This window comes from Manis javanica, chromosome 9 (genome assembly GCF_040802235.1).
Source record: "Manis javanica isolate MJ-LG chromosome 9, MJ_LKY, whole genome shotgun sequence".
Taxonomy (NCBI): Eukaryota; Metazoa; Chordata; class Mammalia; order Pholidota; family Manidae; genus Manis; species Manis javanica.
In genome coordinates, this window is record NC_133164.1 from 106,232,731 (window position 1) to 106,252,753 (window position 20,023).

General features: G+C 38.0%; 1 protein-coding gene across 1 annotated transcript in view; it reads left to right on the plus strand.

Annotated features, from left to right (window-relative positions):
- The window catches only part of DCC (DCC netrin 1 receptor), a 1,116,938-nt gene that overhangs the window by 776,568 nt on the left and 320,347 nt on the right, over positions 1-20,023 (plus strand). The window contains exon 9 of the mRNA XM_037016530.2: positions 10,463-10,617. Coding sequence (XP_036872425.2) covers positions 10,463-10,617 — 155 coding nt within the window. The remainder of the gene's footprint in view (positions 1-10,462; positions 10,618-20,023) is intronic.

Consider the following 20,023-nt stretch of genomic DNA (forward strand, 5'->3'; position numbering starts at 1 on the left):
TTTCTTGGTTTATATTAGTACCTTCCATCCTGTTGACCAAGCAAAACACCCAAGTCATGTTTTATTTCTGCCTGCCTCTCAGCACTGCCATTCGTCAAGCCTGTCGGGTCTCTCTCGGCCACAGCTCAGCCATATGCTCCCTTTATTCTGTTATCTCCATCATCACTTACCTGATCTCTGACAACAGCTCTTCACCTTCTAATCTATCCTTCCCACTATGTCTACTTATCTTTATGAAATACAATTTTTGGATCACTCACTCTACTGAAAAAAAAATGTGAATGTTCTCAAACTTAAATATGATAAAATTTCTGTATAAAACCATGCACATAATAACTTCCAAACTCCTTTGAATGGAAGTCTATCTCCAATATATATGTAAGTAGAGTGCATATATAACCACTATAACCTATAATGGTTAAAATATGCTGTTTACATCCAAACAGCTGGATTTGAAATAGGTGCTACTATTTATCAGACGTATACCTTTTATATATTTAATTATGTAAAAACTGTAGCAACCTCTATGCTATAACAGACAAAGGGAAGACACAGTCTGCTTCTCAGGACTGTTAAGGGAACGAATGGAAAGAATTCAAGGAAAGCAGCCAGGGCAGTCAGTGCACACAGGCAGGATGGAGGGGCTCAGAATAATGGGGGCTCAGAGACAATATGGAAAAGAGGTTGAAAATAAGTCTCAAAGGGTGGTAGTGGTGGTGGTGGTGGTGGGAGCAGTAATAGTAGTAGTAATAATCATGAGTTGCTGTTTTTGTATGAACAACTTGTTGTCATACTTCTCACTATTTTCTACTTATAAAAACCATTTTATTCTTTCTTCATCTATTGAAATCTTTTTCATCTTTCAAGCCATGGATCAATCACTGATACCCACTTGGCTGGTCCTAACATGGTCCTTGTCGACACCAGGTTGACATTACCCCTCATCCTTCATGCTTCCCTTCACTTGTTAAACAGCTAAAATCTCATGGCCAATTATTACCAACACTGACACACACCCATGTTTTGCTTGCTACTCTCTCATTTCATACTAATTTCTTGGCAAAAACCAACTCAAGCAAATGTGATTTTCTACCTACTCTTTACTTGTACTTACTTGTAGCTGAATATAACTGGTAGGAAATATGTGACTGTGCTGACTAGTCTTTGAATTCCTAAGTATTTACATATTTCATGTAATTAACATAATCTCGAGCAGCATTAAAGAAATTGGGATTGCCTTCCAAATTTGTAACTCTGGTCCTGACATTTTACCTGCAATCCTGAATCATATATCCAAATTCTTACTTGATTTTTCAACTTTGATTTCTCACTAGCATCAAAAACTTATAAACAAAACCAAATTTCTATTTTCCTTTATCCCCTCTCCAAATATCTTATCATTCCAGAGGTTCTTCCATCTCAGTGAAGTCTTAATTTCTCAATACTCAGGCCAACATCCTGGGAGTAATGATTAATCCCTCTCTTTTTCTCACCCTATACCAAATCCATCATCAAGTCTTGGTAATACTGTCAAAATATATCCTGAATCTGTGAAACAACATGATACCTGCTGTTTGCTAAAAGATAATGTTGGCCATGATTTCATATTTCAAGCTGAATGAAGTAAATAAAGTGGTTCTTCATATGATTCTAATTTTCTATTGTTTAAGATGTTCCATAATAAAAAGTTAATGTCAAATAAATGAAAATAAAACACAGAATGAATCCTACCACTTCTTGCCCCCTTTTACTGTCATCATGTCTCATCTGAACTATTGCAATAACCTCAGGTCTATTCTCACCATAGCAGCTGGAATAAATAAAACATAAGTGAGATTGTGTCATTCCTTTGCCTCAGGACCCTCCAGTGACTTCCTATCTCATTCACAGAATAGGCAGAAATCCTTCCTGATCTGGCCCCTTGTCACCTTCCTGTCTTCATCACTTACCGTTCTCACTATTTCCCCATTTCCCCACTCCCCTCTAGTCTCACTGGCTTCCTGTGTTTTCTAAATATAACAATAATCCTCCTCCCTCAAGACCTTGCACTTGCTCTTCCGTCTCCCTGGAATGCTTCTCCCCTCAGAGATACAATTGGCTCATTCTCTGTCTTCCATTAAGTGTTGGCCAAAATGGCACCTTCTCCCTGAGATCTTACCTGATCCTGAGGATTCCCTGAGGCCTTTTTCATTCTTATAATATCAACAGCTTTATTACTTTCTACTTATTATTTCCAGAATTCCTTTTCTTCACCCTGGAATATAAGCTTCATGTGGGCAGGGATGTTTGTATCTGTTTTATTCGCTGAGCTATTCTCAGCACCTAGAGCAATATCCAACCCACAGGGCAAACACTCAAAAAAATTGCTGAATTGAAGCCCTAACTGAAATGTCAGTTGCTATGGGAAACTCTCCACAGTCACCCAGGTGGAAGTCATTCATTTCTCCTTTGTCTGCCATCTTTTGTTTGGTTTTGTGTTTGACTACATGTATCTTTCCCTCCCTGATGATTGAGGTTAGGTCTTATTTATAATTCCATACCCAAATGTCTAGTATCATGATGTCTGTAGGCATTTACTGACTGGAACTGATATGATAAAGGTGGCAGAGAGACGGATGTGATATTCTTAATAGATTTTTCCTTAACCAATGTAACATGTTACTGAGGAGAATGAATAAGCTGAATGCAGTTCAATAAAATCTTTTTCTTTAATAGTGAAAAAAAAGTTGGTCTTGAAATTTGATTCCAATAAACATGTTTGCTTTTTGTTTTCCAACTCTCAACTAAAGAAATACATGCTATATGTCTCTGAGTGGTTAGCTGGGATGATTATGTGCTCATATAGATTTATTTGGCTTCTTAACCCAACACCTTTTTAAAAGGTAGTGGATTTAACATTTGCTTCAAATTAACAATGATTTTGTCAGGAAAATTCCTCTCAGATGACAATTAATCCATCTGACTGGTTAACGGCGTCAATAATGCATGTGCCATAGTTCACATTTTTTATTCAACCCCTTGAGTGCCTTCATTTTGTAAGTCAGAGAAAAGCACAAATCCCAGACCCTGAAAGCCAGAATTCAAAGAGATGTAATGGCTTCACAGATATCCAGCTATCCCCCACTTGTACCTAAAAATGATTCAAATTGAAAGCTATTTTTGGAATCACAGTCCAACCTCCTCCTACTTAATCTAACGTCCTCCTACTTAATCCCACTTCCTGCTACTTAATCCCACTTCCTGCTACTTAATCCAACGTCTTGCTACTTACGTGTTTGGAGACAGGTGCTCAGGGGGAGGAGTAAATTGCCTTTCTAAGGTCACAGATGTGCGAAAACATCTATTGAGCACTTATTTTGTCAGATAACCAGACCAAGTACCTTTCATAAATTATTTTATTTCACAACAAAACATTATCCATATGAGGCTTCAAGAAAAAGTTTACAGCTCTGTGACACAGCTAATCAGTGGTAGGACCAGGATTTAATGCAGGCCTGACTCGCAAGCAGGTGCTCTCAGTTGCCACACCAGCTAGTGAACTGACCTGGGAGAAAACCAACTTTTTTGGTATTTTCAGAATTAGGACATGAATTTCTTCTATAGGCTTCTTTCCAATAAGTTTCTGACTTATTGGCTAAGTTAACTTGTGTTATTTATTTACCATATGTGGAGAAAGTGAAGGTTCCTGTGGCCAGGATTCTCACATGTCCCTCGTTGGCTAGCTCACTACACACATGTGGGCAATATGTTATTATTGACTCTGTATAAAGAGCTCTGCCCAGTGGTCTGGGCAACACGGTGGCATAGCTGCAAGGCTGCAGGAGAGCAGAGCAGAGGCTGGAGTGGTGGCAGCATGGAGAACAGAGACTGAGATGGCTGCAGGGATAGAGAGGCTCAGAGGCAGAGACCGGCCTGCTGCATGCAGACTCACTCTGAGTGGACAGGATTCTAGTGATTGACCTGCCACCATGGGAATAAAGTTGTCTATAACCCTTTCACCCCAAGAATGTTCTACTGGCATTTCTTTGGTTATGTTGAATCCATAGTGAACTGGTCTGGGGCTGAAACCCATGTGCAGGACACCATATATAAATCACAGTAGCAAACTTTTTATGCATGTATAGAACATATTTTACCTCTCATTTAATAATCTAAAATTACTGATGGAGTGTGACACAGTGCAGCCAAAAGGTTAAAGCCATGTGGCTATGGAATTGAACCACGTGGGTTGCAATCCTGGCTCCAAATTTTACTAACTGTGTGACCTTGGGCCAATTATTGGCACCTTAGTTTCCTCATGTGGGATGATAATAATACCTGGCATGTAAGGGTGGGATGAATATTAAACATTTTAGTGCTTAAAGCATTTGCTCATTGCCTGGTGCCCCCAAAGCACTCAATTCATGTTAGCTAATTCCATGTGCAAATTATTGTGTGTGTTGGAAACGAAAATCAGTGGAATACAGGTGTCCACAATTTATATTTAAAGAGGACTTTATATCCTGCACAAACAGTATACCATATGATCCTCAGATAAAGCAGGTATGATAATCTCTATTTTACAGATGAGCATGCCTTGCTCTGTTCAGAAAGTCTAAAAAAACATGCCTAAGAAGCTGCACAACTAGTAAATATTAGAAGCAAGATTTAAATGCAAGGTTTCTAGTCCAGTGATCTCTTCACTGTACCATACAAAGTAAAAGGTATTTCTTAAGAGAGGTACATATAAAGTACTGCAGGAGTTCAGACGAGAGAATTACAACACTTTCATGAGCATCATCCAATGTAATCCTCACAGTAACCTTGTGAGGTAGGCAGATAAGGGACTGGTATCTTCATTTTGCAAATGAAGCAAAGAAGGCTCCAAGATAGCCTCTGAGTTGTTCAAGGTTATGCACCTATTTTGTGGCAGAACAAAGGCTGGGCTGGGTCTTCCAACTTGCAGCACTGTATGCTTTACATTGCTTCATGCTGCCTTGGAAAACCTCTGCTCATTGCTCAGGATTAGAGGCCACCTTTCCATGATTGACATGGAGGAGTCATTTTAGAATTCATGGTGCTTACAGTTGTAACATGGTGTTTACATATTCTCTCCTTGCTCTTGAGAGTTGAGGACTGTGCAGCTGACGAAGCTTGTTATGAGGGAGGGAAGGTGTAGTGGTGGAGAAAGAACAAGATGCAAAAGCCGAAGCACCACATTCTAGCCCTGGCTTAACCCTTGACCATTAGCCTCCTTTCACTATGCTTCTTTGTAAAATGAAAAGTTCTGTGCTTTCTGCCTCAAGATGTTCTGAGATCATTGAGTGAGACAATAGTGACTTAATTTTTCCAGTGGACTTACTTCATATTGAAAAATAAAACTTGCCATCTACTAATGCCATATCTAAATGAATGACCCATTATTCACTTGTCAGTTGACTATGTGTCCAGCCCTGTGTTGGAAATAATGGACCACTCATTGTAAATTACTGAGCACTTATTTTGCCAGATAAGCAGACTATATTAGGTAAATTATCTTATTTCATTCTCACAACAAAACATTATCCATGTGAGGCTTCATGAAAAAGTTTACACCTCTGTTATACAGCTAGGAAGTGGTAAGACCAGGATTTAGTGTGGGCCTGACTCCCAAGCAGGTGCTCTCAATTGCCTTACCAGCTTCCTCCTAATATAGTTAGTGGATTGGCCTGGGAGAGCTTTCTTGTTATTTTCAGAATTATGACATGGATTCCTTCTACAGGCTTCTTTCCAGTAACTTTCTGATTTAGTGGCTAAGCTGATTTGTGTCATTTATTTACCATAAATCAAGGTAGCAAACTTTTATGTATGTATAGGACATGTTTTACTTCTCATTCAACAAGCTATAGTTACTTAGCTGATTTGACTATGTGTCCAGCACTGTGTTGGAAATAACAGTGAAGCCAATAGTCTCTTAGGGAGAAGTTTAGTAGTGCTGGAAGGATCCTTCCATTGATTAATAGATGACTACACACTGCATTAAGAGCTCTAAAGGCAAGGAACATGCTCTGTGAGAGAAGCTAAGAAATGTGTAGGATATCTATGCCATAATCAGATTCATATTTGGAAAAGATGACAATGGCTAGAGAGTGAATGCTAGAGCCGGAGGTCAGCCAGGTGGACGCCCAGAAGCCAGAAGTCCAGGCAAAAGATGATGGTGGATCAGACTAAGGTTGTATCAGTGGAGATGGAGCAGGGGAGACAGACTCTAGAGATACTTAGGAAGCAAAATTGTCAGGACATTAATGGTGAGACAAAGGAGGTATTTAAGGTTAGTTCTTAAGTTCCTGGCTTACATAAATGGATGGATGATGGAACAACTTGCTGAAAATAAGGTGGTATAGAAGATCCAGGTTTGAGAATGAAGATCATGGGTTGAGCTTCAGACATGCTGTATTTGTCATACGTTTACAACATTTGAGTGGTAATGTCAAGTAGGGCCTTGAAAATAGGAACTTGGAGCTCAGGGAAGATTGGGCCAGAGATATTTACCAGGAATTTTTCAGCATATAGAAGATAGCTACAGCTAGAGAATCCTTCCCCCAAAATAGAACAAGTAAAGGACCCTGAACTGAGTCACATATTTATTTATTGAGTCATTTATTAAGGAGCACAGGCTGAAACTAAATAAAATAGATAATTTGAAACCAGGTTTTTCCTGTGAAAAGGTAGCTTTCTATTTATTATTGCAGTAGCTATTTGCTTTGTAACTAGTCTTAGATTTGTAATAGATGCTGAAACAGATATTTTATTAAAGTGAATTTTTAAAAGCCTATTCCTCAGACAATGCTTTTTAACAATTCAAGATAAAAACAGAATTTTTAACCAAAGTTTAGTGGAAATACCCTGACCAAGAGGATGATGTCCATTACTCCCTATGCTTTATCTGGTGGCATGTCACCTCTGAACCTCCTTTCCCTTGAAGATGGCACTAGTTCCAGATCATTTGGTTCTGGGATAATGAGGAGTGTGGGGGTTGGATGGTTGTTCACTGCAGCCACATTGAACCCTATTCCACTAAACACCAACTTTCAGTTTTGAAGTCTTCACATTATCATACTGTTCCTGCTCTCACTAAAGAAATAAAAATGAAAGTGGAATGGATAACAAGGGGATGTTAAAAATCTTTCCATTAAAAATAACATAGCTCCTTCCTTACAAAGGAACATTAATATAACCTTTACCTTTGAAGCAATTAATTATGCTTCTGATACCTCAAGAGAGCTTCTGTTGCTCACCTCACAGCGGTAACTAAATGTTAACACCCTGGTGCACTTGGGTAAGATAATATGTGTTTACTTAATATGTATATTAAAGACATGTTGTTACAAATGGTCCACTAAGAAACAGTATCATGCTCAATCTTTAAACTGTGCTTACTTCTGAAATGTAAATACAAAAGTGCTGAATTCAGTTAAACAACAAAAACAGCAACACAGATCGGTGATTTTCTGCTCCCAATAAAGAATGTTAGATTAGAAAGGCTTCCTTGAGTAGATCCCACTCTCTAAGTTTTTAAATAATGAAAATGAGACCCAGGAAGGTGAAGTGGCAAACCAAAGGCCATCCAGCTGAGCTGAGATAGACCATGGAATAGAATCTACTGTCTAAGCATTTTGGAGATCACACTATGTGAAGCTTTATGCAATTATTCTATTAAAGTTTTCATGCTTATTTATGTACTCATTAAAAAAATCTGGGAGTACCAGCAACAAAGCCGTTCTTTATACTGAGTGGGTATATATGCTTAGTGTCAGTACAGTATGAATGGAGTAGGGCTTCTTCTAAAATACTTCACAGATGAATCAGGGATAGACATGTCTATTAATACAATATGATACCTGCTGAAATAAATATATAAACCAAAAGCAACAAAAGCACAAAAGAGGAAGTATTTAATACTGCTGTAATCAAAGGACATAAAGGTAGGAAAGCTCCAGCCAAGAGATTTCATTTCAATTGGATTTGAAGAATGAGCAAGCTTTTGCCAAACTGAGAAAGAACTGTAAGTCAAGAGGACAGAGAAGCAAAGGTGGACATGGTCTTGTGGGGCAGGGCCATTCATTGCAGAGCAGTTGAAAAGGTTTGGACCACCTTTTGAAGGTCTTTGGATCTTGCCTGAAGGAGTTGAGATTCTAATAACCACAGAGGCGCTGCCAGTACAGTTTTGGGCATGGAGTTAACAGATCATGCATGTTAGAAGAGTATCTATCAGTAGAAGATAAAACTGGGAAGACCGGTAATGAACAAGTAGGGAAAGCTATTAGTATAATGCAGTGCATTGCAAGTGCAAACTGGAGTAGGGACCCGTTCCAGGTACAGGAGAATACACCTACTGAGGGTCCTGTCTTAATGCAACTTGTGCAAGGGTGTGTTCTACACCGTCATGTTCGACCTCGTGCCTCAAAACACATCAGTGCTTTGGAAGACTTCACCTACTGATCTCAGAAAAGAAGTAACATTATTGTTATTGGATCAAAGTGCATGCTTTTATGACATGGCAGTTATTTCCTTAGAAACTTCAACCTGGTGACCCAAAAGGACCTAAAGCTACACGTTACAAGAAAGAAATAAATGCCTCTTATTTACAAACCCTTCTCTGTTTCCATGTGAGGTCAGAGGGCAAGTTACCTACAGTATTTTTTTCAGTTCACAAGAGGAGACAGACTTTGTATATTTATGCTCTGTGTGAGTTTTCAGTGAATGAATTGATAGTAAATGGATCCTAGAAAGCACAGGTGACTTGCTCCCTTTATTTCAGTCAACTTATCTTGGACTTGCCTGAGCACCATTCAGGGGGAAAAGAAGTGAAGTAATGAAGCTTTGTCTGACAAGGTATCTGCTGCCGCAGACCATGACTCTGAGCCCTGTAGATCTGAAGGGTCATTATGTCTTCAGAGTCACAGGAGAGAACTTGAGCAAGAGGCATCTGGCCGGGCTGTTGGTAAATACCCAACATTCATGTTTTTAATTATTAGCAGTACTACATAAAATAATGCTAACTGCTATAACAAACAAGCCCTGAAATTTATAATGGCTCAAAATGATTTGTGTTTATAAAGTAGAAAAAGGATGTTCCTGATTGGCAGGTGGTCCTTCCCCCAGCTCTCCTCCATCATGGGGATATGACTTCCAAGGTTACTGTGCTTCTATCTCAAGCCTACAGGTGGAGGAAAAGAACATGATACTATGTGTGTGGGTTTTTTCTAGGCCAAGCCTGGAATCAGCACACATTGTATATGCTCAGACTCATTGGTTAGACTTACTCATGTGGCATCATCCAGATTTCAGAGGGGTCAGGGAAATACAGTCTGGTCCATGAAGAAGAAATTGGTTTAAGGTTGAGCCGGCCAGTCTCTGCCACATCAGTCAAATTAAGAATGTCTACATGACCAGGAATCACCATTCATGCCCTTAGAACTTTTTTTCCCTCTTTAGAAGCCTGATTTGCCCTGGCAGAAAAACAGGTTTCATTTTCAACATCGCCCAAAACAAAATAAAGGGGAATGGCAAAATTTAAATGTACATATAATTCCACTGAGATACAAGAGATTGTATCCAGAAACAGAAACCTCAAGAAACAGTTGAGTTACTTAGGAGTTCCTTCTTCAACCCATGCAATCAATTATATGAGGCCAATGAGGATATAAATGTCTGTAATCGTGTGTCTTTAATCCTTTATAGTTGTTGTTTCTTATATATCAGCATCCATATCCACAGGCTTTGTCTTCTCTTAATACATACTGTAAATCCCACCAGGGTCAGCAGATTAATTCATTTGTTTGAAGCCACTGAGGACAGTTTTGACTGGGAAAGGATTTGGTCCCATGTACATGTGAATTGAAGAACAATGCAGAGGGAGTCATGTGTTGCAGTTTCTCCTCACGTACAAGAATATCTACTTCCCTTCACTAATTGCACTTAGGGAACCACAGGAGTTCAAGCTCCATACACATCAACACTTAGCATCTGCCTTTCCTTTTGTACAATGAGAGAAAATGCATAAATGCATTTGTTGGCAATACTAACAGAGACCGATTTGTGAAATAATTGAAACCTTGATTTCTGTCATTAGCCTGATGTTTACGAAATGTATCTTCCTGTCTACATTCCAGATGTTTCTTCTTATTTTAATAGTTTTCTGTCATGAGTTTGGAATTCTAAATTGTAGAGTATCAAGGGAAGAGACTTTAGTTTGTGAGTTTTGTGGGACTGACATAAACTTGAACTCCCCAGTAACCCTGCAAACACTTCTGCATTGGCCCTTCCGGTCAGTTTACTTCCCATGGTAAGCCTCAGAGGTCTTGATTTCCTTGCAGAGTCAGCGTTAGATGAGTAAGCAACCTTTGGTTTACCTACCTCTCTGCTCTTGCACATTAATTAAAGGTTTTGGCTAAAAGTATTCATGTTGGAATAATCTTTCCCTCCAACTTCTATCTCCCAGGGAACGAGCATTGAATACATCCCAGCCCGGGTCCCTTCAGCTCACTGTGGGAAACCTGAAGCCAGAAGCCATGTACACCTTCCGAGTTGTGGCCTACAATGAGTGGGGACCAGGGGAGAGCTCTCAACCCATCAAAGTGGCCACTCAGCCTGAGTGTGAGTATGAATCAAAGAGCAGCATTTAAAAAGTATTTATTTTCTCCACAATACCCTTGAATCCTTTCATAAAAATTCCTTGAGGTAGCAGAATGGAAGGAAGATTCTGAAGCAACATATTTGTTTATTGAGTCATTTATTAAGGAGCACAGGCCGAAACTAAATAAAATAGATAATTTGAAACCAGGTTTTTCCTGTGAAAAGGTAGCTTTCTATTTATTATTGCAGTAGCTATTTGCTTTGTAACTAGTCTTAGATTTGTAATAGATGCTGAAACAGATATTTTATTAAAGTGAATTTTTAAAAGCCTATTCCTCAGACAATGCTTAACTCAGGGATTTATAAGCCTAAGATAGCTTCCTACCAAAATGACCTCCCCACTTAGGCCATGTCTCCAAAATGGCAAATTAGCAACAATAAAGGCCTAGGCCATCTACGTATTCACTTCCCAAGTAAGTGACTTACTCTACCTGCTAGGATTTCATCATCAACATCGGGTTTCAATCTCTTCTATAGATTTTTCAAATTTTCCAAGTTTGTCTACCAAGAATGTAACATTAAACGTGTAAAAGAACAGTGGCATAGGGCTTCTAAATATAGGGACTTATTGAAGAATTCAGACATGCTCTGAATGCCCCAAGGAGCTTCCATAAGTGAACCTAAAGAAATGTAAACAACTAATCTCCACTGGGCAATCTCACTATTCTTCAACTGAAATCACTACATTAAGCTATATGATTACAAAGTAAAGCAGCTGAATGTTCTTTGACATTAAAGTAATGCTTCAGTAATTTCTACTTTTATAAAGCCCCAAAACTATACATTTGAAAAATATTTCTGTGTCTGACATTTTGGTTTTTTTAAGAGACTTCTAATGCTATATGAAAAGATTCATTACTGGTTTTTTTCTTCTTAATTCATTTTTGTATGCTGACTTTTCTAAGCAAAGGGACAAGAAAGTACTTTACATTCTGACAGTGAATAATAATGTCTCATCTCATAAAAAAGTTACTCATGATACAAAATTTTCTGCCATTTTATTATCATTCATTTAAAAAAAATAAGTCCATTACTACTTGTATCTCACATATGGCCTTACCTTTATAAAATAAAGCAATGGCGTAATTCAATTTATGAGTACATTTAATGAATATCTTCCCTGTTGCCAATACTGTTGCATGATATCTGAGACATGTTTAGAAAAATGCATGTATGGAAGTAACAGCAATATGGATTTCAGAAGCTTCTGAGGAAGCAAATATTCTATGTAACAATAATGAAACAGGAAACATGGGTTTAGACAGACTAGTGTGAGGGCCTTCAAAAGAAGCAAAACAGGATAATTACGGTCAGAACAATTTAATAATGTGCAGAGAAACTACTGAAACTCTGTGCTAAACATTAAGCAAAGTCAGAGTCATACAAATTCTTAAGGATAAAAATACCAAATTAGGAATATAGGCAATTTTCAGCAGGATTGGTTAAAACAAAAAGGCTTAAAGCATTCAGGCTGGGACCAATAATAACTAAACACTCAGTTAAACCAAAAGATATAAACCCCTAGACAACGCCCAACCACAGACTCTCTTACACCCTCCTGGCATGAGCCAGGAGCTCTGTCCTACGCTTTGTCTCTAAATAAAAGCCTCTCCCTTGCTTTCCTACCTTGAGTGTTTGCAAAGTTAATTCAACTCCATGAACAAGAACCCCGGCATCAAAACAAGTACAGTAAGCAACTTGTAAGAAGTTGTTAAATGAAGTATTACCATCTGAGTCACAGGTTTGCTTGCTGGCTCATTGCCTGTGTTGGCCAAGGCATAGTATCTGGTTATTTTTTTGTGCCTAAATCATACTATGCCTGCCTCCTCAGAAAGGTGTTATTTTACAAAGATAGCGGCCAAGTCCTCTTGTATACCATCTCTTCCTCCTCATTCAGAAAGCAGTCTGAGAATTTGTGCAGAGGACCTCAGTGGAATCTGGGCTCTGCAAGCATTTTGATTGCTTAAAACTTAGCATAAAATAACCATAGGCACAGAATAAAAACTAAGTGCCTAACAGAATAAACTATGCTGCTTGTTGGTATTGTTGTCTCATATGTTATCTTTTCTCTAGAAAATGAAAATGGAGACCTTCTGCTTTGGTAACATGAAGGAGCCTTGAATGTTTTTCAAGGATAGCAATAATGACCATAGAATGATAACCATATTTTGGCCTTTAATAATAATATTATATTATTAACTCACCTCTGTTCTTACCACTGAAGGAGTAAGAATTCTTTCCCCCGCAGCCTATTTATTGTTTACTTACATGGTGATCTGATTGTTTCATTGAGAATTGCCTTGGGTAATTCACCTCTTACTAAGTAGATAGGTAGATCAGAACAATTCAGCCTAGATAAATCCTTTACTTGTGCAAAACAGTTAGCCAACTCCAGTTCATTGAGATTAAGAGCACTGTGTAGCTCACTTGCTGTTTTTATTACAGACATTAGGATAAATTAATTATGTTATCATGACTAATAGATACTACATGTGTATTTTATCTTCTGTTAACACAAAATGCCATTTTAGTAATTTAAAAATATTTCTAGCCTAAGGAACACTTCATCTTCCCTAGGCCTGCTCAATAATACAGCAGTTGCTTAGGAAAATGGAATATCCTAGTGGTCCTGTGCTCCATTTCTTCCATTCCCTGCCCTTCCTGCCCCCGCCCTTTCCTTTCTCTTCCCTCCTGTCCCCTTCTCTCACTAGACTTCTTATAAACCCATCTTTTATGTTTTTAGAGGAAGTACAAATGCTAATTTTATTATTTGGCTAGAATTTCAGAATTTCAGAGGCAAAGGGAAGAGTGGACATTTCCATCATTATTTCTCTCCCTGATAAAATGATCTTATCTTTTGAAAATGGGTCTCAGCTGGGTATGCATTTGGTTGCTCCTTTTATTACTGTTTTTCTAAATATAATATAGTAATTGTACACTAAAATTACATAGCTTCTGTACAAATTGAATTTCATGTTTTCCATATTATTTTCAAAGTATCAACTCTATTATGAAAACCATATTCTTAAGGAATAAATACTGATGGAAAATATGTCTGAAATATAAATCAGCCAGCAACTGTTTCTAAAAGTGCATACATTTTGTAGTAATCATTTAAAGAGATCAACAGCCCAAGATCCAATTTATGAAATAATCACCCAGAATAGAAAGGCTTGATTTACAGGAAGTTTGTATCCCCTGATTGTATCTTCCTTTTGCTAAACCCTTGCTCATTCCCCCTGCCTTTATGGTGTATAATTTCTCCACTGTATTATCAGCTGGATTTAAGTGCCTGTCTGCTTAAGACATGTCTAATCTTTTCATACCACATGTGGAGAATTTTTGAATTATTATTTGGGGTCTTTTAAGACGCTGTTAAGGCAGTTTAATCATGAAGAATGCCAAAATGGACCACATACTGGCTGGAGGCTTGATTTAAAATGGGAAGCCTATTTACTAGACCACAACCCAATTATCCACAAAACCCTTTATATTTAGGAGTTGTAAGTAATATTCTTAGTCCATTATATTCTGTACACTGAAAGGATGACTGATATCAACTCCCCAATAGAATATATTATCTAGAGAAATAGACATATTTATGTTTTTTCCTTATTCCCTGAATTTTTTTTTAAATTCGAATAAGGCTCTCTTTGTATAGTTTTTACAGAGAGAACTGAGAAGTCTCCTAATACATCCTCACACATTATTGCTGTATTTTAGGGAAAGCTTCTTAATCCTTGAGACCTCTGTTTCCTCAAGTAGAAGTTGGAGGTAGGATATACTCGTCCTCTTCCTAGGTTATGGAGATGAAACGTGGTGACATATGCGAAGCCCTTGAGTCTTACCTACTATTTAGTAAGCGCTCAATAGAGAGTGTCCTTAACAGGACCAGTAAACATGATTCCAGCTGTCCCGCCCTTACAAACAAAGTGGGATACTCAGTAGAGTCATCATTGCAGTAATAAGGCTACTGTAATATCGTATTGACAGTTTGCAACTGGCTTGGTTACTACTGCAATCAGTCATTTATATACTTATTATTTGCCCTCTAGTTATCCTCTCTCTGTAATTCACCAGCCTTTTATAGACTGGTTTGTCCTCTGTTTTGCCTAATGTACATCTAGACATCCTAACTAAATTTTGAGGTCTTATGATCAGAAAACACTCCAGTATCCCATAAAATGTGTTACAGCATTGCCATTTTATGAATAGCTGGTTGGTTAACATTTGCTGGTAGAATCTGATCCATACTTAATGTGTGGCAGAGATAATAAATATCAGTTATATTTATTTCATCATGATTCTATAAATTAAGCAAACCAAGTAAATCACAGTTCTGTCCAGCTCATTTATTTTATCACTTGAACTGATTTCCAATTATTAACTGCACTGCAGTTTTGAGTGACTATTTGGGATGACTGTGGTGATGAAGTTGATCATGAGCCCATCAGCAATGGTCCAGTGGTCATGTTCATGGCTATAGATTAACAGTAGAAAGAAATAAAGAAAAACCCTGACCTTCCATCTTTTTTGCTGGCATACAGATGCTGCTGTAATTTAAGAAGTCTCTCTTTGAAAAACATGTTTTCAGGTATTATAAATACAAAATAGGGGATATAAAAAGTTTATGGTATAGCATGCTGAGCAAGGGAGGGCTTTAAGGAATCCATTTGGATTTAATGGTCGATTAGGCGAGGTATTATGACTTTTACAATGACTATATTAGTGGAAGAATTAGAGGTAGCCTTGGGTGGATGGATTATTTAATCATTTTAGAAGAATTCAAAGCAAATGTGAGTGCACTTTCTTCATTCATTTATTCACTCAGAAACTATTCTCATGCTAAGTTCTAGACCTTTCTGCCCAGTACAGTAACCATTAGCCATATGTGTTTATGTAAACTTAAATGTTTGAAGTAAAATACAATTTAAAATTCAGTCACACTAGCTCCATTTCAACTGTAAACTGCACTTCAAAATGAAATAAAAGTAAAAGCTAAAAATTCAGTCCCTCGACTAATTAGCCACACTTCATGCGTTCATATGTGACTAGTGGCTACCATATGGGACAGCACTGAGAACATCTCCTTTATTCAGAAAGTTCTGTGGGACACCACCCAGCTAGACACTATGCTGGACATAAGCATACAAAAGCAAGTCCGATATTGTCCTGACTCCCAAGGAACGAGTAGTCTAATGAAAAGTGCTTTAGGCAGAAGTCGCTTAAAAACTTACGTGACAGGTGAGTCCCCTTGGAATGTTGAAAAGTTACTTATGTATTGAATTAGTATAGAAGATTTATTTTTAAAAGATCCGAAAACCTAGATCTGAACATGTTCTCTGGTTAGTTACTTCAAGTTCTTTAAATATTTTCTCAGGTTATAGGAACATTAAGTATCTTTCTGTGTGCAATTAAAGATGAAAGGCAAAGAGTACTTGTTGCTCGGGTCAAACAGTGGTACAGCATAAGCAATGCCCCTAAAAAGTTTCTGCTGACTCACTGTTACTCTTTTTTACTTTGATCACAAAGAATCATTCAGGCTTCTTCCACTGGCATAACCAAACATGTACAGAAGCTATCTGCTTGGTAAGAAATTATATAGAAAAAGAGTTACTTATTTCTCACTGATATTAGAGAGTGTGAAGAAAGAAGCCATGGAAAGGTAATAATAGAAATGTTTGGGAAGCATGAGCATCTAGCCTGAAATAAAGAAATTTCTCCGAAAGTAGATTTGCTGGGGCTTTACTTGCCTCCTTTAGTTATGGACCCTACTAAAAATGAAAGTAGTCTGCTTGCTAAACTGAATTAGAGCAAAATAGAGCTTGAGCATCTTTAGGGATATTGTCATCATGCTGTGGCTGCTGAATGAGGCTGTACTCCAGAGACAAAGCAGCTGAGCTGAGCTTTTTTATCAGACTCCTTCAGGTATATCTGGTCTGTGGACTGCTGGTGAACATGACTAGACAAGGATAAAGACAGAAAGAGAGTAGAGTGTTTTTGCACATATGTATTTATACACTCTCATCTTGAGAGCTCTTTTTTGTCCATACAGTCCAAAAGCATTTAATGAGCATCTACTGCATGCCAAGCTTTCTATACCATGCTGGAGATAGAAAGTAAAATGAGATAGACAGGAAACTGTCAAAGAAATTAGGGATGATTTATTTGATAAAAATATACCTGTAAACCTAAAGTTAAGGCTTGTAAGGTATTAGTAAGTACTATATAACTTAATGTATATATATGTTATATAATGCACATATGTACACATATGTTGTATTTTAGTATGAAATATGATAACGTATTTTAGAAAGTATCACATCAAGACATTTATAGTTAACTGACCTGATGTGATATCCAACCAACATAAAGTAAAATCCATTTCTTAAATCATTTCACTATTTTATGGATTCTTTTAGCTGCAGGTTATACTCTGTCTGCTCTAAAGTATGATCAATCTTGTGTGATACTCAGAAGGATAATCATGTGACCTCATTGGTCTCTGACTCCATTGTTCCTGCATTATGATATTGTTTTAATAAAGAAATCATTTCTGCTTTGCAGGAAGATATCTAGGAGGAGAAAAGAAAAAACAAGTTTCCTATTCTATGAAAACTCTGTACTGTTTCAGCCCAATCTTTCCACCTTGGGAAGCCCCAAATCACATCCAGTAAAGGAGTTGAGTTGGGCCAGAATTTCTGCTCACAGAACATTTGACAGGTACAGGATATTGTCATGTGTTGAAATTGAGAGATTTTAGGCTGATGACACACACTAGTGCTTTAAATGGGAGCTGTTACTAGCTGGCCGGACTAAGTAACTTCGCTAAACCAGTTTCCTCAATTGTTGAATGGAAATATCCTCCAGGCATAAAGCTTGCTGTAAAGCTTAAAAGAAAATCTGTAAAATGGGACACAACAGTACCTTCTCAGATGATTATTCTGAGGATTAGATGAGGTAATTAGTGTAAATACTTGGCCTGCTCTCTCTCCCTTTGTCAGATAATAATAATGCTAGCTGTTATAAGCATGCTTTCCTCTATTGCCAGATTCTAATGGTTCTTCCTGTAATCATATTCCTTAACACTGTTCATAATTTGTTCATTTCTATTTCTTTGCTTTTCACACATGTTTGAAAAGCTCTTCCTTAGGGTATTTAAAAAATCACTTCTCTTTCTATTTTAAGATTTTATTTAAGATTTCTGAGATCAGTAAACCTACTCTGGCTAATTTACCACATGGATCAGTCTATTACTCTCAAAATTTTTTCTTTCCAAGTCTTTTTGAACTATATCATGTCATTCATTCATTCAACAGTCATTCAACAAATATTCATTGTGTACCCTGAATGGGCTATCCTATATTTCCCAGCAGTGGGAATTCAGCAGTAAAAAAGATGGACAAAATTCTTATCCTCATGAGGTATATATTTAAGTGATAGAGAGCTACAATAAACAAAAATAAAGCATGCAGAAGAATAAAGCAGCTTATGGGAATATAGGATGAGGAAGATAGGGATGATTCTAGAAAGAAAAGTCAGGAAGCCTTTCTGAAGGAGGGAAATTTGAGGGAACATCTAAGTGAATCTGGATGGGGGTCAGCAAAGATCTTGGATGAAATCATTTCAGGCAGAGAAAATAACAAGTGTCAAGGAGCTGGAGAGGAAGCGCAAGAACACTGCTGCAGCAGAGTGAGGAAGACAGAGATGGAAGAGCTGGAGTGGACAGGTAGCAGGGCTCAGTGCTGAGGAGCTGTGGAAGCCACAGGAAGAAAGGGGGACTTAATTAATTCTCAGTGTGATGCCATCAGCACAGGAGAGACTGGAATGATCGAATTTTTATTTTTCAAATGGAAGCAAGGAGACCAGAGAGGAGGCTAATGTCAAGAGATGTTGATAGCTCAAGTTTTGGTGGAAGCTGTGGATGTGTTGAGAGCTGGTAGAATTTAGGATACTTTCTGCAAACAGGGACAAGACTTGGGAGAAAAGTCAGGAGGTAAATCATCTCTTAGGTTTTAGGCCTCAGATACTAGGTAAATTTGGGGACCATTTGTTAGAATCACAAAACTGAGGAAAGGGTTGGTTTGCAGGGTATGTGGGACAAATCAAGAATTCATTTTTAACTGTTAGCTTTGACTGTTAAATAGATACACATTTTACTTTTAATTAGACTGTGAGCTCCAAAAAGGTGCCCAGTATTTTGAATATAAAAATATAAGAAAATGCCACATACTACTAGGCTAATAGCAATGCAGTACAGTATGTGGCTTCTTGTAGCGGCAAAGCTGAACAGTTGTTGGAAGAATGTGGGAGAATTCTCCGTGTTGTAAACTGTAACACATCTGTGTCCTACAGCCCCCTAGTGAATACACTACAGGGGTATGTTATGGTGCCATGCACAGAAAACACTCCAAACTTTGTCAATCATAGAGATGCCTCCTTCTTAGAAGCCTCCTGGCAGGCCAGTGAAGTGTCATTTGATGTGGCTGATACCAGAAAGAAATGACTGGAAGGAGGCCTCAGATCTGCAGCCCAGTCTTCCAGCTGCCAAGATTTTCTGAGGAATTCATCCAAAAGGGGCAAGTTAGTGCCAACACAAATGTTAGCCCAGCTCCAGCTTATTTGCTGATACGTACTTTGCCTGTGTTCATTAAACAGGAGATTGAATTCTAATGGGATGTCTATTCAGGGATGATCCAGAGGTTGAATCACCTTATTTCTCTGAGACTACATCAGAATTTTACCAGCAGCAGCAAAGGCCCATGCAAAGAGCATAGAATTAGAGAGGAGTTTGCCTTATAGCTTTCCACAAACCTTTTTTTGTACCCTTTTCTCTCTCTTGGAGAATCTTATATCCCATATTAATTCAGGGCACCCAGAATCCAAAATGTGTAGCCAATGATCTGAAACGTAGTGCTAAATCCATAAAGTGCCTTTGAGGTAGCTAATTCCAATGACTGAATTTTTTAAAGAATAAACTCAGGATCAGAGACTCAAGCCAGTCCCAGGATGGGTCATTACCCTGGTGGGGTCACTAGGCCTCTAGCTAGGGTCCTTATCCAGGGTTATGTTAAATAATTCCGCTTGCAAAACTGATTTCTTTACCTGAAAATGGATCCTACACTAAACCAATAGGCAAAAGACCTGGGTTCTAGACTAAGGTATTCCCTATAATCTGCTGTTTGGTTTTGAGGAGATGCCTTCCATTGTCCGAGTCTTACTTCCCTGTCTAACAAAAGGGATCATACGGCCTGTATTACTTTCCTAGGGCCACCATGCCAAAGTGCCACAAATTATGTGGTTTAAAACAACAGAAAAATGTATTTTCGGACAGTTCTGGGGACTAGAAGTCCAAAAATCAAGGTGT